The sequence below is a fragment of the Protopterus annectens genome, chromosome 2.part1, assembly GCF_019279795.1.
Source record: "Protopterus annectens isolate FY-2018-M chromosome 2.part1, PAN1.0, whole genome shotgun sequence".
Taxonomy (NCBI): Eukaryota; Metazoa; Chordata; order Ceratodontiformes; family Protopteridae; genus Protopterus; species Protopterus annectens.
This window is the reverse complement of record NC_056729.1, coordinates 781,504,365-781,529,200: the sequence shown is the minus strand read 5'-3', so window position 1 is coordinate 781,529,200 and position 24,836 is coordinate 781,504,365. Positions and strand designations below refer to the sequence as shown.

The 24,836-nt window shown below is 38.2% G+C and overlaps 1 protein-coding gene across 1 annotated transcript in view; it reads left to right on the top strand.

Moving 5' to 3' along the window:
- Positions 1 to 19,861, top strand: part of AASDH (aminoadipate-semialdehyde dehydrogenase) — a 1,090,146-nt gene extending 1,070,285 nt beyond the window's left edge. Inside the window, exon 15 of the mRNA XM_044062487.1 lies at positions 18,964 to 19,861. Coding sequence (XP_043918422.1) covers positions 18,964 to 19,356 — 393 coding nt within the window. The 3' untranslated portion in view covers positions 19,357 to 19,861. The remainder of the gene's footprint in view (positions 1 to 18,963) is intronic.
- The last annotated feature ends 4,975 nt before the right edge of the window (positions 19,862 to 24,836 follow it).

The window sequence follows — 24,836 nt, the reverse complement described above, 5'->3', positions numbered from 1 at the left end:
TGCTGTTCGGGTCCAACCATCCGGGGGTCGAATCGGCAGGGTCAAAACGTCCTGTACCCATCTAATACTGTCATTACTAAGATGGAGCATCATTTTGCAGTACATGGAAGTCCACACAAAGTTATTTCTGACAATGGCACGTAGTTTACAAGCCACCAGTTCAAAAGATTTGCTAAAGAATGGGACTTTCTTATGTCACAAGTAGTCCAGAGTACCCGCAGTCAAATGGTTTGCCAGAACGCACAGTTCATAGTGCAAAACAGGTACTTGAGAAGTCTAAATGAGACAGTACTGATGTTTTTTTGAATCTCTTAAATCTCAGAAATGTTCCTTGAGATAAACATCTTGGTTCACCTGCTCAGAGACTTATGTTGAGACAAACCAGAAGCACATTACCACTTATGAGTCAATTGTTAGCTCCATGTGTCAAGAACAACAGATCAGTGAAAGCCAATCTGCTGGGGAAACGCCTATCCCAGAAGTCCTACTACGATAAAACCAGTAAACAGCTCAGTCCATTATGAGAGGGAGAAGTGGTAAGGATGCAGACATCCAAAGGTTATGATTGGATTGGTATCATGACGAATATTGGCCAGAGCCGAGATTGTACATTGTAGAATCAGAAGGAGCAACTTTCACGTGGAATCTGAAGCATTTCAAACTGGTGTCCGAGTCTATACCACGGCAGTTAGCCTGTGAGAAAGACTTTTTATTTCAAAGTGAGTTGTCCAGTGTTCCAGTTCCAGACGACATTCCTGTTCCTATGACAAATCCAGAAGTTCCTAATATAAGTTATGCACCGCAGACTGTCCCTGTTTCTAAGTCTAGTTCCAAATGTTATAGTCGAATCCTCTAAACCCTGTAGTAGATATCAAGCAACTTGGATATGAACATTGTATTTTGTTTCTAATGTACATAGTAATGTATGCTTATCTCTGATATTCTTTTACATGAAGGGCTATCTTTTTAAGAGGGAGGATGTAGATCAGTATGTGTGTATATATACCTTTAAGAAGCTATCCAAGGGCTTACACTAGAGTATTAATACTGAGGACGTTTGAGCCTGATGTATGTATGTATGTATGTATGTTCTGTTTGTTAACTAGTTCATTCATATTTAAAGATGCTGCTATCCATCCTGATGCGTTTGTATATATTAAAGCATCTGAATGAAACCCCAAGCCTTCTTATTATTTGTTTTGGGACGAACAAGCAATAGTGTGAAAGCTGTGAATTCAGTAGTAAGAACTCAGAGAATTTATGTGAATTCACAAAGTACGGTAACTGGGCTAGTCTATACAGAAATTATATTTCACAGGAAATGTGCATTTATTTGAAAACTTCAGCACACATCCAATAACTGCTTCAGATCATGCACCAATAACAGCTAAGATAAACATGTAGTGTAATGAGCTGAAAATTAGACACTGGTGCTACCCCACATACCTATTAAAAAGAGAGGAATTTAAGGAATGGATAGTGGAAATTATTCAAGAGATATAAGGGAAGATAGAATTTTCTTCAGAAGTTATAGCTAGTGAGTGGGATAAAATGAAAGTGGAGTTTAAAAATAGGGTCAAAATAAAAGAAAAAAAGATATATGGTTAAGAAGTAATAGGAATTTTTAGAGAGGCTATCAAGGGTTAAAGTATTGCAGAAAAAGGGGAATCTTACAGAACAAGAAAAGGTGAAATTGCAGACTACTAAAGAGAAAATAAGGGTGCAGCTGAATAACATGTATGAGTTTAGAAAGATAGTTATTAATAAACTTTTTTTTTTGATAATTCCATAGTCTAGATCACAAACACTTTTAGTATAACAGCTTAGGCAACAGGGACTTCCAAGATGGCTGCACATTTAATAACAGTTCTCCCAGTGTGAAAACAGAAACTTAACAGAGAGAGCCAATGGACCTACATTTCTGGGTAAATTTCAGTCACCGGTAGTAAATGCACTGCCTGGATGCCAGGAAAAATGAAATACACTGGACCTAAAGGAAAATCAGCTACAAACAGCGACAAAAAAAAAAAAAAAAAAACACTGACTGGGAACAGTATTGTATCTGTTCAGCAAAAAACAGTGCAAGCTCCAGACATGACTTCCAGTAACCTAGAAGAGAGTATAAGGTAACTGCGCACAAACCTGACTAAAATAAATGAAACACTGATGGAGTATATCAACTCAAACAATAAAAGGCTGTAGAAAATGGAAGAAGCTTTTAATATATATTCAGATAAGGAGATAAAACTACAAAACTCAGAGGTAGAAATGAAGAAGAGGCAAGCTGAATATAAGACTGCACAAGAAGAGATGTTTAAAAAAAATAATAGAATTAGAGGACAGAGCATCCAGAGATTTTCTTTTTTACCTGACAAGCTGGAAGGAACAGACTGTATTAATTTTATGAAAGCACAAATAAACGACTGGAAGGGTATTCCACAACAGGATATGTTAATTAAAAGAGCACATCGTGTATTGCTCCAAACCAGACTATGAGAAAACAGCCTAGAACTTAAATAGTAAAGATGCAATCTTACCAGCAAGAGGAGTTGATTCTGGCAAACTGTGACAGAAGGACAAAATACTAAAAGTGGGAGATGGCAGAGTGTTTGAGGAGAATTACTTCTCATTGCACAACAGGCAGAAGAGTAAATTTGTCCCATTATTCAGGAATTCTATGAAAGTATGTATAAAGCAGAGAAATATGGAAATCAAGAAGCAGGCATGAGATTCAAGCTGCTGTGTACCTAGCTATCTTCAAAATAGTTTTCCCTGGAGGAACAAAATCATTTTTTGATGAAGTACATGCTAAGGAAGAAATACAGAAGTTTGTCCAACAAAAAGTGAGCTGTGAAACAGAAGGAGATTATGCTTCTTGTTCTTTTGGTAGTAAAGACCACAGAGAGACTATGCCAGTTAAACCTTTTCCACTGTTTCAATGAAAAATGCTTAAGAGTGGGGAAAAAAGCACAAGAGTTGACTTGAAGAATCAAGGGTACATTGGAAATGAAGCAGAGGCAGGTTTTGGGAGAAGGAGATGAACAGGAATAGAACAAGAAAATCTGGAAATATTGGACTTTGTTAAACTTGTAGGAGACTCTTAAGCATATACCCTACTTCAAGTCATTAATGTTGGGAAAAATACTCAGGAGAGGGGAAGAGGAGGTTAAAAGTTAAGTGTAAGTAAAACAAAAATTTTCCTTAATAGTACTATTTAAATAATACATTGTTCTCTTTACATGTTATAAAACATTTTTTCAGTTATTTTAAGTGTAATGGGGATACTAATGTAAATAGCTGCTCCTATTTTTTCTTCCTTTTTCTCTCTTTCTCATTTTTCAGTTTTAAGAAATGTAGGCACTGCAATGTAATAGAAAAAAGATCTGGTTAAAAGATCATGACAAAAGAAAAATGAGTGTGCATTTTCTTATTCTTGCATAGGGGGATGATTGGGTTATGGCCATTATTGTAATCTAGTAAGTTTTAAGAGAAAGCAAGTAAATGAAAAAAAATATTGAATATTATAAGTCTTTTTTTCTAGTAAACAGTTTTGTGTCTGGTTCTCATGTGTCTAGCAGACAATCTGATAAAGATAAATAGCTTGGAGAAAATGTTTTTTGAAAGCATTCAAGTGTTTTCCCAGCTGAGAAAACTGTAAAGATACGACAAAACCAGACAGCAGTTAATAGAATCACAGACTATACAGTGTGTCTTATCACGCATAATATTGCCTTTATGTTAGCTTGAGTCTGTGTGTGTGGCTGTCAGTTTGGAATATTTACTCCTATTAGGAGGATAAACCTTCAATATTTGAAGATGTGCATAGTTTTGTGTGTTGTTATTAATTTAATAGGTTTTGGGAGTAGTGTGTGTTTGTTTGTTTGTTTGAGAGTTTTCAATAAAACAAAAAGTTCTGTAAGATGTAACATAGGCTCAAATGGAGATGACAAGAAACAGCTGTCTAAAAGATGAATCTGCCAAACAGTACGTGCATGTAACACAAAAGCTGAAACTAGACATTTAACAAAAAAGCTGTTATACACTTTCTATAATGTCTTTAAACTTTAATGGTCTCACAGATAAATACAAAAAAGAAAACATAGTGAACTATATTTAAAAATCTAGAGTGTAAGTAGCTATACTATAGGAGACACACCTGGAAAGAACTGAACATATGAATTTGATAAAGGTTTTCAGGATGATTATTCAGCTGAATACCTGGGGTAAAGGAAGAGAGGAGTACTTATAATTACAAGAGGAGCTTCAGTAATAGTAGAATAGGATAAAAAGACAATAATGATAGATTTGTAGTACTAAGGGGCTACTGGCAAGTGAGGAGGATTACACTAGGATGTACTTATATTCCACTGAAAACTGCTATAATGGAGCTTAAGAAAAATTTGAGAGAAATAATCAGCTTTCAGCAAGGAATATTACTTGTAGGTGGGGACTGGAATTTGATTTGCAATAGTGAAGATGTATCGGGGGTCCAGAAAGGAAAATATAACAAAGGAGGGTAGATTTTTAAAGAAATTTATGAAAATATTTGGCATGGGAGATATGGATTTAGTGCTAGGAATTTGGAGTGAATTTACATATTATTCCCCAAAATTTAAAAACTGGGCTAGGCTAGATGGAATTTACATTTCACAGGAACATGTGCATTTAATTGAAGGTCTTGATACGTACCCAATAACTATTTCAGATCATGTGCCAATAATAACTAAAATAAAAACATAGGGTAATGAAATAAAAATGAGACACTGGCACTTTCTCACTCTGTTAAAAGGAGAGGAATTTAAGGAATGGGTAGTGGAAATTATTCAGGAGCTATTAGAGAAGGTAGAATTTTTTTCTGAAATATAACTAGGGAGTGGTATAACATTAAAATGGAGTTTAAAAATAGGGTGGAAATAAAATAAAGGGAAGTATGGTTTAAAAGTAACAAGAATTATTTAGAGGGACTGACAAATGTTAAAGTATTGCAAAATAGGGGAATCTCACAGAACAAGAAGAGGAGCAATCGCAGAATGCTAAACAGAAAATAAGGGATTACCTCAATAATATACATGTGTTTAGAAAGATTGTTGTTAAGCAACTGTTTTTGATAGTAACTCAAAAGCACAAAAACTTTTAGCACAGAGACTTGGGCAACAGACAGTAGAAAGGGCTGTTACCAAGCTTAGGGAGCCTATAACAGGGAAGATAACAAGGGATCCTGTAGAAGTGTTAGAAATATTTTGGAAATTTTGTGAAAGTCTGTATAAAGCAGAGAAAGGAAATCAAGAAAAGATACAAATGGAAATGTTTATGGAAGAATTAAATATGCCAAGGTTAGAGGTAGAGGAGGTTCATTTAGTAACAGTTAGGAGAAAATGCGATAAAAGTGGTGATGTATAACCAACCTATAGGAAAGTCCCCAGGAACAGATGATACTCTGTGGAAGTTTGGAAGCTAGGAAGGAAAAAAAATGATAAAGATCTAGAAGGTTTTGTGTAATAGTATTTTAAGAGGAGGAGAAGTACCAACATCATAGAAGAAAGTGGTGATGGCTGCAATACCTAAAGAGGGTAAAGATCCATCAGATCCAGCTTCTTACAGGCCCATTTCAATACTAAACCATGATTATAAAGTGATTATGTCTATAATGGCTAAAAGAATGGCAAATGTGATGCTGAAACTGATAGATATGGATCAATGTGGTTTTGCGGAGGGGAGGCAAACGTTTGACAACATTAACCAAACACAGATGATCCAGAGGGAATCAGAATGTAAGAAAATACCACTGTTATTGGTGGGTATTGTTACAGTGAAAGCATTTGAAAAAATAAGATGGGTCTTTATGAACAGAGCAATGGAAGCATTTGCATTTCCTGTCAAAATTATAAGGTTGATTAGGAGGATGTATAAGGGATTGGATTTGAAAATTAAAGTGGGTGGGGTCCTCTCTGATAATCTGTGCTTGAGCAGAGGAACCGGGCAGGAGTGTCCTCTTTCTTCTTTGTTATTTGCATTATATTTAGAATTATTTAGAACTGCTGGCAAAGAAAATAAGGGGCTCAGAAATTTAAGGATATAATTGGTATGGTAGTTAAGAAACGCTGGCTCTATTTGCATATGACATTATTTTATACCTGACAAAACCAGAAAGGGACATTAAAGTGCTGTGGAACATATTGAGACAGTTTCATATCTTTTCTGGATACAAAATTTATGAAGCTAAAACAAAGACAGTAGCAATAAATTATGTACCCACACACAAATTGGTTCAGCAATATCCATACTTATGGCTACATGATAAAATGTATTTAGGAGTATGGATTAAAAATGATTCCATTGTGGCATCCAGTGTGGCAGCTAAGGATATGGGGGAAGAGACTAAACAAATGATAATACAAAAACTGAAAATGGAAGCTGTTATATGGTAATCGATAGTAAGATACAAGCAGTTAAAATGTTTTAGTCCCTTTTGTCTTAAACACAAATCAGGCATAGTTTTATTAACCAGAGGAGAACTAGTTTATAGCAACTAATAAAGAGCTGAAGGATTTTATCTGGGAGGGGAAGACTGCAAGAGTCAAGTGGGATACGTTTATTCTTCCAGTAGAACAAGCCGGATTGGGATTACTGGATTTGAAGAGATATTTTCAAAGCAATACAGTTAAGGCTCCTGTACATAGCACAAGCATAAAATTTTAATTCAAAATGGAAAGAGATGATGATGAAACAGTGGGGAAGCTCAAGAAACAAGGATAGAGTGGGATGTTGGACCTTTAAGGAGAATAACAATAATATTCATAAAGTTGCAGAAAGTATTCTAAGAACTAAGCCAACACAGAAATGGAGAAAGGAGATTCTGCCTGTAGGGATGACTGCAATTAGGGATACAGACAATAGACAAGAGGGGGCTGGAATTTATTGGGAAAAACTGGCAAAGGAACCAAGGTTTGGGGAGCAACTAAGTAGAGAGGGAAAGGTAATATAATGGCAAGACACCAAGAACTTATTTGGACTGCAGGTTAGAGATTGCCATCCCTATCAAGAGCGGATTTCAGAGTATAGGCAAAGAGAAAGAAATAGGGGGGGGGGTCCTAAAAGAAACATGAGACTGGTATAGTTTTTAGTAGAGTCTAGAACAGAAGTTGCTGTTAAGAATGGAATAATTAGAGTGTATAAAATATTGCATGATAACTGTAAGAATCAATCAGAGAAGGTTAGAAAGGATTGGGAATAAAGATTAGATAAGCAGTTCACAAAGAAACAATGGTGAGATGTATGTATGTATCCCAAATATGCAACAAAGTCTGGAAGATTTAGGATATTTGCTTAAAAGTGTTTACATAAGTATTTTATACCCCAGGTAAACTCAAGAATTTTTCCTGAGGTAGACAGCAAATGTTGGAGGCGTGATGGGGAAGAAAAAGGAACATATTTCCTGGGATTGTAATGACATTTCCTGCAGACTGCTGTATCAGAGGTGCTGGGTGAGCAGGATGGTGTAACTAAGAAAATTATTTTATGAGCTATGGTACAGAATTGGAATTGCCTAGACATAGTAAGGCCTTGCTGAGTCTAATTATGATGGCTGACAAAAAAGCAGTTACTAGAAAATTGCAAAGTTTAAACCAGCTTTACTTGAAGTAGCGAAGATACTAACAGAGATAAAACAACTGGAATCTTGATCTTTAGAAAAGGGTAGGACCAAATCACTTAGGAAAATAATGGGAAGTGTAGGATCAATACATGCAGAGGAGGAGCCAGGTTTAAAAGAAGGCAGGATTTGAATTAGCTATGTAATGGTTGACTGACAGTAAGTGGCTATGTTATAAGTGATGCATGTTTGCAGCTACAGTTGTGTCAGCATGGTTCGTAATGTATGTTTGCAACTGAGATTGTGTTAGTATGATTTATTTTCATTTATATAAATATAAGATTGCTGTATGTCATGCATGATAATTTAATAAAGATGTTTATTGTTTAAAAAAAATGTTAGAGGTCGATGACACTCAACAATTAAAAGGTTAGGAGAAGATGAGATAAAAACAGGGCCATACAATCTGCAGGAAATTTTCCAGCAACAGATGGTATTCCTGTGGAAGTTTGGAAGCTAGAGGAAAGAAAGTGATAAAGAGCTAGAAGGTTTTGTTTAACAGCTTTTTAAAAGGAGGGGAAGCACCAGCACCCTGGAAGAAAGCTGTGGTGGTTGTAATACCTAAAGACTGTAAAGACCTATCAGACTCATTTTCCTGTAGACCCGTTTCAGTTTTAAACTATGACTATAAAGTGTTTATGTTTATAAAGATGTTGCCAAAATTGATAGATATGGATCAGTGTGAGTTTATGGAGGGGAGGCAAAGATTTTACAACAGTAATAGAACAGTGATGATCCAGATGGAAGCAGAATATAAGACTATACTGCTGCTGTTAGTGGGTCTTGGTGTAGAAGAAGCATTTGACAAAGTAAGCTGGGATTTTATGAGTAGGGCAGTGGAAGCATTTGCATTCCATGATACAGCAACAATAAGGTTAATTAGGAGGATATGATGGATTGGAGGTAAGAATTAAAGTGGGAGGTTCATCTCTGATAAGTTGTATCTGAACAGAGGTACCAGGCAGGGGTGCCCTCTTTCCTCTTTGTTATTTGCTTTATAATCAGATCCATTGGCAAAGAAAATAAGAGACTCAGAAATTCAAGGATATAATTGGTATGGTAATAAAAAAAAGTTCCCTTTATTTGCAGATGATATTATTTTGAACCTCATAAATCCAGAAAAGGAAATCTCAGTGTTGTGGAACATTTTGAGACAACTTCAAGTCTTTTCTGGATATAAAATTAATGACGATAAAGGCTATAGCTGTAAATTATGTATTCACACATGAATTGATTCAGCAATACCCATATTTATGGGGACACAATAAGATGATGTATTTAGGAATATGGATTAAAAAGACTTTTGTTATGGTAGCTAAGGATATGTGGGAAGAGACTAAAAAACTGTAGCACAAAAACTGAGAAACTGGAAGCTTTTGTTTATGGATATGGATAATAAGATACAAGCAAGGAAAATGTTTTTAATCCCTATAGTTTTATATAAAGGTCAGGCATATTTTTATCAATTGGAGTGGAAGTTGTGGGAATAATTAATAAAGAGTTAAGGGAATTTATGTTTAAGGGGAAAAGGGCAGGAGTTAAGTGGGATAAGCCGATCCTTCCAATAGAGCAAGGTGATTTAGGATTTGATTACCTGATTTGAATGGATAGGGCTGCACAATTAAGGCTCATTTACATAAAACAAGCAGAAATTTATAATGTATTCTAAGAACCAAGCCAACGTGAGAATGGAGAAATGCGATTTTACCAATATGGATGACTGCAAGTAGGGGTACAAAGAATAGTCAAGAAGGGTCTGGAATTTACTAGAGAAACCTGGCAAACCATCCATGGTATTGAGAGCAAATAACTAGAGAAGGAAAGGTAAAAGAATAAGTTGAGGTCAAGAAGACATTTGGACTGCAGGCTAGAGACTTCCTTCCCTACTAGAGATTGATGTAGGCAAAGAGAAAGGGATAGGGGAATCCTAAGTGAAAGATCTGCTCTGGTAGACATTTTAGTCAAATGTAGAACGGAAGCTGCTATTGAAAAAGGGATAATTAGTAGGGCATCTAAAATATTGCACGGTAACTATAAGAATCAATCAGAGGCAGTAGAAAAGATTGGCAAGAGAGATTGGATAAGCAATTTACAAGGGAACAATGGGAAGGACATATGTATGGCTCCCAAGTATGCAACAAGGTGTCAAAGGTTTAGGATATTTACTTGGAAGTGTTTGCATAGGTATTTTTATACCCCAGGCAGACTCCAAAACAGTTTTCCTTCGGTAGATGAGAAATGTTGGAAGTATGATGGGGAAGAAGGAGGTTACTGGGAACCCATGTTTTATGAGTGTAGTGAGTTGGCAGATTTTAAAAAATTATGTAGAGTGTACTCTGAATTATTGGGAGAGCAAATCGGTGTAATTAAGGAAATTGTTCCTTTGAGCTACAACACAGGATCTGAATTGCTTAGACATAGTAAGACCTTCTTATGTTTAATTCTGGTGGCTTCTAATAAAAGGAATTCCTAGAAAATGGAAATTCTGTGAAGGTAAATAACCTAAGTGACCATTATCCCCTACTAAGTAATTGCTCCTTTAAAATAAATTCCATATCATCCAAAGTCATTCAATTCATTGCTTGAATCTAATTGAGTTCTGGCTGAGAGTGCTACTGAAACAACTCAAGATATAAATTGATAAGTATATTTTTTGGCACTTCTTTCCAAAGTTCTACAGTATTCTAATTGCTTTTGCTTGATTGATTTAAGATCATATGTGCTGGCTTCTGATCTGTGTTGAAAGTGTTATTTTTCTGAATTTATTTTTCCCCCACCCTGCTCTCCCTATTGCTGTTTTCTTTTTATATTTGGTGGCTTAGCAATTGCCCGCCCCTACTGTATATTTGATCTGTGACACTCCTCCCAGTCTAGTGTCTTTAGCTCATTCTACCTAATACGGAGAGAGAGAAAACATTTTTTTTGCACTTTATTCATCTGCTTACTGTGTTTGTTTCTTCCTACTTTATTATTTATTTTGCTCTTCCTGCTTGTTCTTAAAAGTACTTCATAGCATTTATTACTGCTTATTAGTAGCTGATTAAATTGTAACTGTTATTCTAAGCCTTTGGATTATGCACTTGGGCCTTAGACCAGTTGTTTTACATTAGGAAGGTTTGTGGTCTGCACTGTTGTGGCAGGACAGGAAGCTTACATCCTTCTGAGCTGGGAGTTGCTGATTGAAGGCTTAGTGTCTGTTCTAAAGTGTATTAGTTCTGGTTTAAGAACTTGGGCTTTGGGCCAGTTTTTTTTACATTAAGAAGGTGTGGTCTGCACTCTTGTGGGAGGCTGGATTCTGCCCTTCTGAGCTGGGAAGTTCTGGTCACAGGCTTATTGTGCCTGCTTATTTGAACTGTTTCTTTCTGAAAATGGTGCGGCTTGTTGCTGCAGCATAGACCAGATTCAGGTCTGTTGAATCTAGCTTTGTTTGTATAACTTGAGCACTGACCCAGGCCATCTTTTTTTTGGAGAAGGTTCCCCTGCACCCTAGCAGCATGAGTGTGCGGTTAGAACTTGTCTGTTTGAAGACTGCTGGAGCAGGGCTCAGTTTTGAGCTTTTTTCTGGTTAATTGGGTAACTTGTTTAAATCAGTGGTTTGTTTTCTATTGTTTTATATATATATATATATATATATATATATATATATATATATATATATATATATATAAATGCATTATTTTCATCTGCTTTTACTGTATTTGTGTTTCTTCCTACTTTATTACTAGTGGCATTGACTACAACTCTGATCTGAGATACATAACAATAGGTATCCTTTTCTGTGCATTTAAAGAGTTTTTTGATTGTATCTGCTTTATTTTCTGATAAAAAAAAAAAAAAAACTTGTTTCCTGTCTTCTAAGCTAGTATAGTCCAGTTTTCAGGTTAAGTGCTGAATTCAGGGCTGTGTTACAAATCACTGTGTTTGCCTATACCTTAACTGTATAGAAGGAAGTTTCTCTGTTCACCTGTTAGAGAGGGGAGCTTTGAGCAGCCTATCTGTCCTTGGAAGAGTGTTTTCATCCCAGAAATTAGTAGTTTATTGGCCATTTTGGGCTAATTTCTATCTCTTTCATTTCCCTGCTATAAAGACTACATTTGCCCAGTTTTGCACGCCAGGCAGCGTCGGTTAGCTAGGGTATAAGTATTCCCAGCTCCACAAAGTCTCCTCTTCAATTTTTCCCTTGGAACTAGACAAACTTTCAACTTAAGCACTCAAGCCATTCATTTCTCAGCCGAGCACTTTCTTAAAACTCATAGCAAGCACTTATAAACCCTAGCACTAGACCATCCTATACTGTACAGAAGGACAAGGCTCTCTAGTCAACCTTACCAGCCATTCAGTAAAACAGTTCACTGTACCTGTCCAGGCATGTCCAAAGGGCAGTTTCAGGCATACTCTCGTCCAACTGGTGAATCTGGGCATTTTGAGGCAATGTTACAACTGCCTAATGTACACAGACAACCCTCTCCTCCTACCACCAAACACTAATACATGTGAGAGATGCAATTATACAGCCAAACTGGAGGCTAAGCTCTCTCAACCCAAGGCTGGATCAGACAGTGAAGAGGAGAAGGGAAATACTTGCATCACACCACCAGTCTCACATAGACCCATTAAACCAGCACCTGCAAAAAGCACACATAAATACACGAAAACATACTCGGAGGCTCTAAATAAAAATCTGCAGAAGCAACAGAGACCTTCAAAGCAGACATCCAAGCAACCTCCACCCAACACAAATCATGAAACACATACTTCACAAAACCAGTGTGCCATGCAATCACAGCCCTTAAGGCAAAATAACATACCCAACATACTAGTAATAGGTGACTCTATAGTCGAGCACACTGATGTCCCACTCACTAGGCTAAATAAGGAGAAGGTTACTGTTAGCTGCCTGTCGGGTGCCAGGATCCGCCACATAACACAAGCACTCAGGTCACTCCAGAACAAGTACAAATATGACTCTGTCATTGTCCATGTTGGTGTGAATGACTTGAGCCGTACCTCCCTGGACTACATGAAAAGAGACATGGAGGAGCTCTCTGATCTTGTAGCCCAGGCCGGTATGACCCTGAGTTAGCATCCTGCCCTCACCAAGAATGATACCACAGTATAAAGAAAGAATTATCAATTTCAACAATTGGCTAAGTTTCTGGTGTCATTCAAAGGGGATCCAGTGTCTGTCCGCCTGGGATAATATGCTCGACAAGCCACGCTGCTTTGCTAGAGACGGCTTGCACCTGTCACCCTTAGGTTTTTGAATACTGGCCAAGGCTCTTGCCACCCCCATAGTGCCTTTTTTAGGCAAGGCTGAAAATACAAACCCACCGCCATAAATACCACAAGTAACAAAAAACTGAGGGTAATGCTACTCAATGCCAGAAGTCTAAACCTCAAAATGCACGCACTCGAGGCACTCCTCAGTATGGAGAAAATCGATATATGTGCAGTAACAGAAACCTGGTTTAAGGCTTCAGAGAGCACCCCAGCACTACCAGGCTATAACTCATATCATACATTTCGGCCACAGAACCCGGACTGAAATACAAAAGGCGGGGGCGTATCCATATTCATCAAGGATACCCACACCTCCAGGTTAGTGGCACAGCACAATGCTTCAGTGATCATCCACATGCAACTGGCAAAACTGCAATTCAAATTGTAGCTTGCTACAGATCATCCACCATGTCCCAGGACCCCCATTCCGCATTTCTGGAAACACTGGGAAATATAAAGGTCCTACCAAACACCCTAATATTGAGTGATTTCAATTACCCAAACATTAATTGGGAGAACTACTCAAGTACCAACTCCCTTGCCCAACATTTCCTAGAATTTATAAACTCAAACACCCTGGATCAACTAGTCTACACTCCCACCAGAGGTGACAACATATTGGACCTGGTCATCACCAACATGGGTGACCGGTGCTCCACACCGGAGGTCAACCCCTCACTGGTTAGATCTGACCATAAACAAATCACTTTGGATATCCACATTCCGCCCCCACCCCCGGACAAGGAAACCACCATGAAAAACTTTTCAAAAGCAAACTTCATGTTACTTAAGACCGAGGTGGAAAGTTTCAAAGTCCCCATGCTAAAGGATAACATTGTCCAAGCTGCAAAATCCTTTACTAATGCATTCTACGGGCACCTACAAGAATGCATGGATCGTGCTATCCCAAGCAAAACTAAGACTCACTCCTCCAAGAAAAGGAAACCAGTCTGGTGGACTCCTGTCATAAACAAGCTATACAACAGAAGGAGGAAACTAGAACAGAAAAGAGTAAAATCCCAAGAAGAGAAGACATCCCTGATCAGTATCAGCAAGAAACTACGATCCCTCATAAAATCATCCAAGGCGAGTTTCGAAAGAAAAATTGCCAAGAACTCCAAAGATAACCAGAAGGCATTTTTTAGCTATGTCAAGAATCTAAGTGGCAATGCTCAGATCTGCTCAGAGTTAGTGCAGAATGGTGCAAAATACACTGAACTGACCGATCTTGACAACATCCTGGCAGACAGGTTCAGTGCAAATTTCAGCCCCCTCTCACCCCCAAAAGGGCCCAAAACCATACCAAAAGAATGTAGAGCTCCTGAAATCACAGACACTCGGGTTAAAACAGCCCTCTCCAAAGCCAAAAACACAGCATCAATGGGACCAGATGGAGTCCCAGGCTGCGTCCTACACGAGCTCAAAGATGAACTAACCCCTCACCTAAACACACTGTTCAAACTCAGCCTCTCCACAGGTTATGTACCTATAGAGTGGCGCACAGCAACGGTTATTCCGCTCTACAAAGGTGGAGCCACAACAGACCCCGGGAACTATCACCCTATAAGCTTGACTAGCTTAGTCTGCAAGGCTATGGAGCACATCATCATGGAACTCATAAACAGAGACATTGGGAACCTTCAAACACTGGACCCTACCCAGTTTGGCTTTGTTAAGGGCAGATCATGCCTCCTAAACCTGGTGGACTTCTTTGAGACCGTTACCAAGGCTATAGACGAGGGAAAGGTGGTACACGCAGCCTACCTAGACCTAGCAAAGGCCTTTGACACCATTCCCCATTCTGGTATTATAGACAAGCTCACCAGCCTGAACATAAACCCCTACATCACAAGATGGGTTGCTGAATGGCTCAAGGACAGAACCCACATGGTAAGAGTTGCGGAAGCTTGGTCTGACTCTAAACCGGTTACAAGTGGCATTCCCCAGGGCTCAGTACTAGGACCCCTCCTGTTCGGCATATACTTCTCAGAGGTACAGGCAAGCACAGGAGGACTATGGCTGACCAAGTTCGCAGACGACTGCAAACTTGGGGCTGTAATTGACTATCTGGCTGACACAGACATCCTCCAAAAGGGTCTCACTGAGACGGGCACCTGGTGTCAAAATCATGGCCTCAAGCTAAATGCCAAAAAGTGCATAGTCATCCCCTTTGGAAAAAAGTACCCACAAACTACCACATAGGTGGTAGTCCCCTAAAACGGAAGACGTAATAAGGGATCTGGGGAACCCAAGTAGATGGTAAACTCTCCTTTGATAATCACATTGCCAAAGTGGTTAGAAAATCTTTTTACGTGGCACACCTTATCAGAAAAGGGTTCGCATCCTGATCAAAAGAGGTCATTGTGCCCCTCTACACATTGCTCGTCAGACTCATCATAGAGTACAACACCCCATTTGGGATGTATCTTACAAGACACCTGCAACAGCTGGAAAGACCACAGAAGTACCTCACCAAGAGGATCACTGGCCTCAAACAGATGCCCTATGCAGCTCGACTGAAGAAACTCCAGCTGTACTCGGTTGCATACCGCCTACTCAGAGGTGATCTCTGCCTGACATACAAGGCCATGTCCAACCCAGAACTGATCGACATGCTCCACCTAAAGAAAAGCTTATTCCCTCGAGCCACATGCTCTAAGGATCTAAACCTCACCACAACAATAAATAGGACGTGCTGGAGGGATAGATTCTTGTCACAGAGACTTCCTATGCTTTGGAACAAGATTCCAGTCTACATTAGGCAGAGCTCCTCACTAACACTCTTCAAGAGAAACCTTGACGAGTGGATGGGAAACAGAAAGTTTACCCCGGAGATCACTTCAGTGACTCTGCTGGACAGAGGCACAGGGAACTAATCTAAGGGGGCGGCAAAAGCCAACACATTCTGGCTAGGCTTATGAATGCCTTCGGGCAGATAGCCTAGTACCTATCTATGAACCTATGAATAGCTATTCGTTCCCTGAAAATATGGAATGTACTCTAGTTTGAAGAAGTTAAGAAAACTTAAAAATATGTTAAGTAAACTTGCTGCGATTTTTGCTTGATCAGATGACTTTGTCCATTTATTGAAGACTTTTTAACACAGCTGTGACACTACCTGGATACAATAACTTGTAAGTGGTCTTCTGATATTTCTTTTATTTTTCTCCTGAATTTGTCAGCATTAGTCAGTGAAGTAATAAACTGAAGTCAACATTAGTAATGCTTATACATTATTTAGTCAGTTAAGCACAATACCGGAACATCTGTTCCCTGCCAAACAGAGAATACTGCTAGGACACAATTGAAGTTGCTCAGCACTGAAATAAAGGCATTGCTTTAGGCTGAGGGACCAAGATTGGGATGCAAGGAAAACAAAGCCCTAAGGTGAAAATTTACAATGTAACTACCTACAATTAAGAAAAATGAGTAGGACATTTACATATTCTGCAAAATCCACTCTTCTCAGGAAACTGTTTGCCATGGCCTCATCTCATAGACTTTTCTATAAAACAGTCAAGAAGTTACAGGCTGTATAGGCAACAGTACCAGAATAGCTACTGCCTCCCTATGCATCTTTTTTCCTGAATAACTTTAGGGACATCATTCTTCTGAAGTCCAACACCATAAGCACAGCCAGAAATATTCCACGTGTAATTTCCTAACTTGGCTGCTTACCATCTTTCCACTTTAGCAGAATCAGTGATAAGTCAGTTACCATTCTTATAGAAAAAAACTTAATAGAAGATCCAGCACATTTGCCCAACTTCACCTGGTCTTCAGACACCTTACCTGTGAATCTGTATATAGTTCAGGCCTACCAGAATGGTTGAAATCTGTAGTACACTTCAGTGGTCTGCAGGTATTAAGTATCACATTTCATGGTGAGCAAACAAGACCGGCCTTTGGTCAACTGGTTACTTAGACAAAACATCTCCACGGTGCCCCCCCCCAGCACCACCCTGTGCCCTCATCCTGGTCTACCTATACCATCCATATTACTGGAAAAGCTGCCCTAATAGAGTAGCGCCCTAGGCAGCTGCTTAGTTGGCCTATGCCCAAGGCTGGCTATGTGAGCAAATGCTCTTTCATCAGTTGGATAAACTACTATAACATGGGATGGTAACCAGTAGTTGATTTTGTGCACACTTCTTTGTTTCCAGTGCATGGAAAGGCACTTATGATTGTTCTTGTTTTGTCTGGCATAAGACACCTCTGTGTAAGTATTAGATTCAATTACATATATTATTCCTTGGATCAATCTGTCTACAGTTGCCAGCTGTCACTTTTTCCCTTGACATAGTAAATGGTTGGAAGCTTGTTAAATAGATTTGTACTAGATTTTTGTAACTGAACATGAAGTGGAATCCTTTTTTTTTATAAATAACTCCATATGTGTGCTATTTAATGCAGACTACCAATTCATTATTCAGTCCTTATTGTACTGTCTGGAATGGTCTCTATGCTTTAGAAATGTCTTTGTAGAGCTTTGAAGAAGTTAAGAAAACTTAAAAATATGTTAAGTAAACTTGCTGCGATTTTTGCTTGATCAGATGACTTTGTCCATTTATTGAAGACTTTTTAACACAGCTGTGACACTACCTGGATACAATAACTTGTAAGTGGTCTTCTGATATTTCTTTTATTCTTCTCCTGAATTTGTCAGCATTAGTCAGTACTGATGAATGGTATTCATGCCCATTATGCTTGGCACTGTATTAGGATCAACAGAGGGGAATAGCTTGATCAGTGACATCATAGCATTATACATTTATTGCAAATGTGAGTGTACATTTATTGACTGTAATTAATAACAACTATGGCTCCCTGATGAAAGAGTCAGACCAATAATTGTGTGGCTTACAACAACAATGACCTTGGTTACAAATTTCAAAGAATTATTCAACCTAAATTTTGCAGCGAGTGGATGGAACTTTGCCTGCCTGTACCCCCACACCTCTCCTTTTTGTATAGACTTGCTGAGAGATTGCTGTAAGTCAAAGCAGGGAGAGTATTCTGAGGTACTACAACCACAGTGTATATATGTATATGTGATATACGCACACACTCCCACCCACACATACAATCAAAATATGTATATGTGTATGTGGTCATGGTATTTAAAGTGAATGTGCATACCAAAGTGTCACACCTCTATTAGTAGTTTGTATGTCTGGCGCTTTCACACCTGGCAAAACTATTGTATGGCACATTGCTCAAAAAACTTGCATACCCATACTTCAAAGTAAAATTGTTATCTGAATTGTTAGACGTAATCCTGTTGTAGTTTTATTGAAATCATGGGTGACCTTTGTAATGTTGCTTAGATTTTCTTTTTAATATAAGATATGTACATTATTTGGTGCCCATCTCTACTGTTGATCCTTAGTGCCTTCTCCAAGTGACTTTCTTAGCGACAGCTAAGGAGAGAATGTTTTTAAACATGCAAGTGTTAATAGAACTTGGATGTTGAATAGACTGTCCAGAGTTTGGAACAGAGGATGCAGTGATGCCCCATGCTTGTCACACAATGCTGCCACACATGTTCAGAAGGTCTGTGCTGCTTTCATCCTACCCACACATAACCAGTCTCCACTAGAGGGTGGTATGGCAGAAACCCATTCCTAAGTCCAAGTATGAAAAGTTGTCAGCCACCTCCCAAGCCAAGCAGCTCAGCAGGCAGGTATTCACTGTGCTGCAGCTGCTTTTTATTTACATATTGTAAACTATCACAGATGCTTTTTATTTACATATTGTAAACTATCACAGATAATCTAAATAATGTAACATACATTTTATTGTAATATATGGGAATCTATAAGCAGCAGTGATGAAGTTTCTATATCAAAGCTATAAGACTTCATGTAATCCACCTTAGTCTTGTCCTTTGAGCCTGTTATGTTGTTTCTTATTACTCTGAGATCATCTCAATCATCAGTTTATATATTTTAATGCAAATGTCTGTTCATTGTACTTTTACTTAGGATTGTATATGATAACCTCTGCTTAACAATTTAACATTATACTTGCAGCTTTGGCAGTTCGCTACCTGTGGCCCAGTTTTCTCTTCTCCTTGTTTCAAGAAGTTAACTGTTCCAATGCTTTATTGTGGCTCACATGACAACTTTGTGTATTGCCTGAACATTGACGGAAAGTTAGTATGGAAGTTTAAGACTAGTTCAAAAGTCTATGCAACGCCATTCGTGTTCACCATCCCTAACCTGTATTATGGGCCTCTGGTAACAGTAGCATCTACAGACGGCAATGTATGGGTCTTAGATGCAGAGACTGGAGAACTGAAAGCATCGCATCTACTCCCTGGAGAAGTATTTTCCTCACCAGTATTGTGGGAAAGAAGACTAATTGTTGGATGTCGAAATGACTACGTCTATTGTCTGGAGCTGTCCCCAGCTACACAAGAATAAGATCTGATATACTGAAGCTTATGAATGCAGTATTTTATTGTAGACTGGAACAGAGACAGCTTGTTTTACAAGTGACCTTCTCCATTCCTCCGGGTCATTCAAAATGCTGAAATGAATACTGCAGTGGTTTGCCTTGCATTGCTTACTGGGCATGCTGAAGGAGCAAAATGCTGTCAGGGATGTAATTGTAGAAAAGTATAATTCTGTCTGATTTCAAAATGTTCTTAAACTTTTTATGTGTATATGGATTTTTAAAAGCAAAGTGCATTTAGTTCTTTTAAGCTAAAAACTATGCAGTGGTCCATAACTTAATGCTAATATAGATGTTTGCCTCCTGTCAGCATTATAATGCTTTGTATATTCAAGCACACATCTGACAGTTATACTTTACATCTCAGGGATAACAGTTTCACAACCACTGAAATTGTGCTGAAGTTACTTGTAAGAAGTTGTAAATACTGTTTTTGATTTCTGCATTGATGAAAATACAACCAGTTTAATTTAATCTGTATTTTTAGTTACTTTTGGTGAATACTGAAATTGCTAGTACCTTATTTTCCCACATCCCAGTGTGACATGGGAAGGAAATGAATTTGAGCATATTGCTTAGAAATCCCATTTTATACATGTGGATTACTGATGGAGTTAAAAACATGGCATGCGTGTAGCCAATTTCCTTAGCCACTGTGTTCGGCTGAATATTTCTGTATTTATTTTTAGTGACAGACTATTTATTTCATTTCACATATCCTTGTAGCATATCTTGAGAAAGGTTTAACAAAGGTGTAATCTTTTATTTTGTTTTAATAACTTGGCAGCCATCATCAAAATGTATATAGATCACTTTAAAATATCTGTATGTATGTTTTTCTTTTTAGAAAGAAAATTACTGTCTGAGCTGAAAGTCATCTGACCTCTTTCCTTTTCACTGGTTTCTTGTATTTCACTTTTAATCGTAAATTGATGTTTTGGCAGCTAGAACATGAGTTCATAACACTTTTATTGCAGCTGCACAGACATTTTTATAATATTTGAAAGCACTTGAAAATCACCATGCATCTGATAATGATCATAGGAGTTGACAGGCATTTTTTTCTCAGAAACCTGCTTAAATGTTTGCCAAAGTATGTTAAAAGCAAATCTCACACTTGAACGAGTTACTTATTTATTTGTCTTTATTGACAGGGAAAAGTCTGACTGGCAAAAACCCATTTTCAACAGAGGCCCAGGGAGCAACTATCCACAATGAAATTACATGCAGTGCACAAAATAGTAATTATTTTTGATATTGATAATTCACAAAGAAGTAAATGGATATTTGCACATGTTTAGTACAATAATAACAAAAATTAAGTATGCTATACAAATAATTAAGTTATGCACTTAATGCCCTCTCTTTGTATTGTGCAGATCATTTTAACTCTTGTGGCATGTTCTGTTACGCTATTCTTTTTGGCATCTGTTAATTTTTCCTGAATGAGTTTGCTATTATGTTAATTTTATGGTGACTCCTTGGGGTCACTCTCTTTGTATAGCATGCTGTACTGCTCATTTGTTTAGTGTATTCAGTGACACATGAATGATTCATCTTAGTCCATGAGTTAAAGACTCTGCTTTCTAATTACAAAGCAACAGTATTTTATATATATTTTTGTCTCTGCTTAAGCATTAATTTAATTTTTTAGAAAATACTTGACATCAATATGCAGCTGTTTGGGAAGACAGAATCAATTAAACAAATTGTTAGTGTTCCTGAAGGTAGAAGATGATAAACAAGTAAGTTATTTTTTAATTTTGACTTTTTGTCAAATGTTGCCAGCACAAGTGTTTTCTTTATTTTGCAATACAAAATATGTAATTAAAATTGGAGTAATCATTCTAGATCATTTGCTCTGTCTGTAGCTTCGATGGTGTAGAAGGATAAAGCCTTGATTATGACCTAGGGGTCCTAATTCCAGTTAGTGACTTGAGTGCTTGTTGGAGATGACATGAAGTGGGTAGAATGACAAAGGTGATTCGGATTACCTTTCCTCAGAGAATTGGTATGGAGAGCATGCTGAGGGTGAACAGTCCTGTTAGAGATCCTGGTGGCGATTGAAGATCACATGGGAAGGCTGGGGTCCTGAGTCCAGTTAATGACTTTAGGTGCCTGTTGGAGCTGACGTGAGGTGGGTAAAGAGGAGTTATGCAGGTGAGATGGCTCACCTCTACTTGGAGAAATGCTGAAGAGAGCATGTCAAGGTGAGCAGTCCCCTGTTAAAGACCCTGGTGGTGACTGAAGATCACGTGGAAGTGCTGGTTTCAGTGGGTGGCAAGACAGTTTTAAGGAACTATCTTACTTGTGAAATGAATGAGACGGGGTTATTTTACATGAGAAGTAAGTGAGACACTCTCTCCGATGCCCACCAAGTCAGAAGCAGGTTACTAGGCTCAAAACAAATACAAAGCTGTTCCTCATGGATAAAGGCCTTGCTCATGGCCTATTCACTCACTGGCCCAAGAAATGAATAAGCCATATCGCTCTAAACAACGGGGGTAAATGGATCAGTCAGGTGACTGGGGAGGAAATATCAGTGATCAAAAAGGAGTAATGAGCAAAAAAAAAACACTGTTAAAGTCCCTAAGTGCTTTTTTGTGCATTGGTCACTCCTTGCTCCCAGCTGCTCACAAAAGAGACATTTGACCAATCTATGCCAGTGTCACAGAAAATTGGAAACATTGTAGGTAGAAGTATATCTACACAGACTTTTCAGGTACCATGTAAGGAAATCTGAATTCAGAAAAGGTGTTAACAGTTTTCCTACAAAGGTGCCCTCTGAATGTGAGACCTGTGTCTTATTAGGAATATTGCAGTTTCATACAAAACCAACATAGTTTGTCACTGACCCAGATATTAAAGTTCACCAATATTCAGCAACTGGGGAAACCTTAAAATGAAGTTGATGAGGATGTCTATGGATTTCTGTAGAAGTTCTACTAAATTTGAAACTGGATGTAAAACAGGTGCCTAAACCCGCGGTGGTGGTGCTGCGGTAGCGTTGTCGTCTCACAGTAAGACGCTGTCCGGTTCGATTCTCAAATAGAGCGTCTTCTGCGTGGAGACATGCGTGAATGGGCGTACCTTCGTTGAAGGTTTTGCGTCAGGCCTGACAAGCCGGTATGTAAAAATCAACTGCCAATCATTAGCAAACCGGAGTTCCGCTGTGGCTACCCCTAACCGGGAAAAGCTGAAAGACACAAACAAATGTAAAACAGGTGCCTCATATGCATAATTTTCATGTTTAGGGGATCACTGAATACCCTTCAGTAACTTTAGTTTTCAGTTAGGGACTCCAGTTTACATCTAATTGGCTGTCATTAGTAAATATCAAATTGACCCAATTTGTATCATTCACAAAAAATTCTAGATTATTAAGAATCAGTTAGGCATTACACAAAACTTGCTTGAGGAAGTTGCAAAGCCTGCAAAATCCAAATTTTATCAATCCGTTTTTCTTAGACTTGGCTATTCAAAGTCTTTGGCAACAACCTTTGAAATTGGATAGCTTTATAGTATATAGCCCTATTGTTTGAGTTATAGAAGGCCGACCTTCACAAAGATATGCTCATTTAATAACCATCTGTTCCTTATAGTCAGTGTAATCTAAAGCCTCTAAAAATCTCTTGCAAAATTTTAGTTAAAAGATGTGGAAATGTAGACTTTGGAATACTCACTAATTAATCAGCTTATTTCAATGACTCCTGACAGTAGAATCCCTTGCAACAACCACATTGACTTATTGCAAGATGCAGCTCTCCAGAGTATTGTTCTTCAGGAAGAAGCAGAAATAACCCTTTTTTTATTTTAAAACACTCAATTCATTTGATGAGTTTCTTGCAGGGGTAGGGGTGAGAGGCTATTTTCCCCTTGAGTACTACAAATAACCTCAACATCCACCTATTAAGTTTTTGTGATTTAGTCTTTTATTTATTTATTTATTTATTTATGTATGTATTTGACATTTGTTGACCAGGTTAGTCCAACTGAGCAAAGCCCTTTTTCAGTGGAGGCCCAGGGAGAAAAGCTCCACAATTACAATTTCAAACAAAAATTACAACACAAAATTAAAGTGAATATACATAATGTAAAGTACATGGTTAACATATCGGAGAGTAGATACATTTTGACATCAATAAAATCAGGCTGTACAGTCCTATCAGAGAATAAGTCTTGAGTACTTCAGTAAGATGTGCTGCATAAACGGTGTAAAGAGAGAATACATTAGATGTAGAGTATTATTAAAGTAGAAGTAAGATAGGAGGATTGGTGAGATGGAGGAGATGAGTATTGGGTGATCCTGTAAGGAGCGTAGTTACAGTGATAGATCCATATCCTGTTTAGATAGTTTTTAGTAGCAGTTTTGAATTTAAGTGGGTGATTGATATTTCTAACGTCCAAGAGAAGTTTGTTTCAGGATTGAGCTGAGGAGTAATGGTACAGGTTTTGTCCTATTTTTGTTTTAAGCTTGTAGATTTGGAGAAGGTTTTGCTCAGAGCTATGTAGAAACCTTGGAGGGGAGTATAGGGAGACAACCGAGGCAATGTTAGGACAGAAAGAGGGCAACTATAGAATTAATTATTTGAAGTTGAGAGTGAAGCAGCTGGTGGGGAAATTCTAGCCAATTTATTTTTTTAAGATCAAGGCTGTGGTGTGAGTGGTAAGAATGGTCTGCTGCAAATCTTGCAACTTTATTGCTTTATTGTAGGTGGATTCAAGTTTTGTTAGAAGAGTGGTTTGAAGGTTAGTAAGGGTTTGTGAGACATAGATTAGGCTGGGTAGGAGGTAGGCATGAGATAGTGAGATTTTAGCTTTATTGGATAATAATCTTTTGTTCCTGTAAAGGAGTCCAAGTTTCTGGTGGATTATCTTAATGTTGCTGAGGACACGCAGATCACATTTGAGCTGGTCATCAGTGATGACCCCTAATAGTTGGGTGTGCGATTCAACAGAGATAGGGGTGTTATTGAGGGATGATTTAAGATGGTTCACAGTTTTGGGGATGAAAAGTAGGAGCCTAGCCTTTTTTGGATTTAAAATAAGCTGGTTCTTAGTGAGCCAATTTTTAATGGATAAGAAGGAATTTTGTGTTCATATATATATAGGTAAGAAAGGGGAATCAGCTATGGTGATAACTGTGGAGTTGTCTGCGTATAGCACTAGTGATGATTGGGGGCCTGAAGTATATTATAGATTGGTAAAGCTATTAAGCAATAATGGGCCAAGGACTGAGCCGTGAGGAACACCCATCTTGACGGGCAGAGTAGGAGAAGTAGCAGAGAGCAATTTGATAGATTGGAGTTGGTCATTGAGGTAACTAGTGAACCAGGAGATAGCAGAAGTGGAGAGGTTTACATCAGAGAGTTTGTGGAAGAGGAGAGGGTGGGAGACCCAACGGTGTCAAATAAAAATAAAAATTTTAGAGAGAGAGAGGATAGAATTG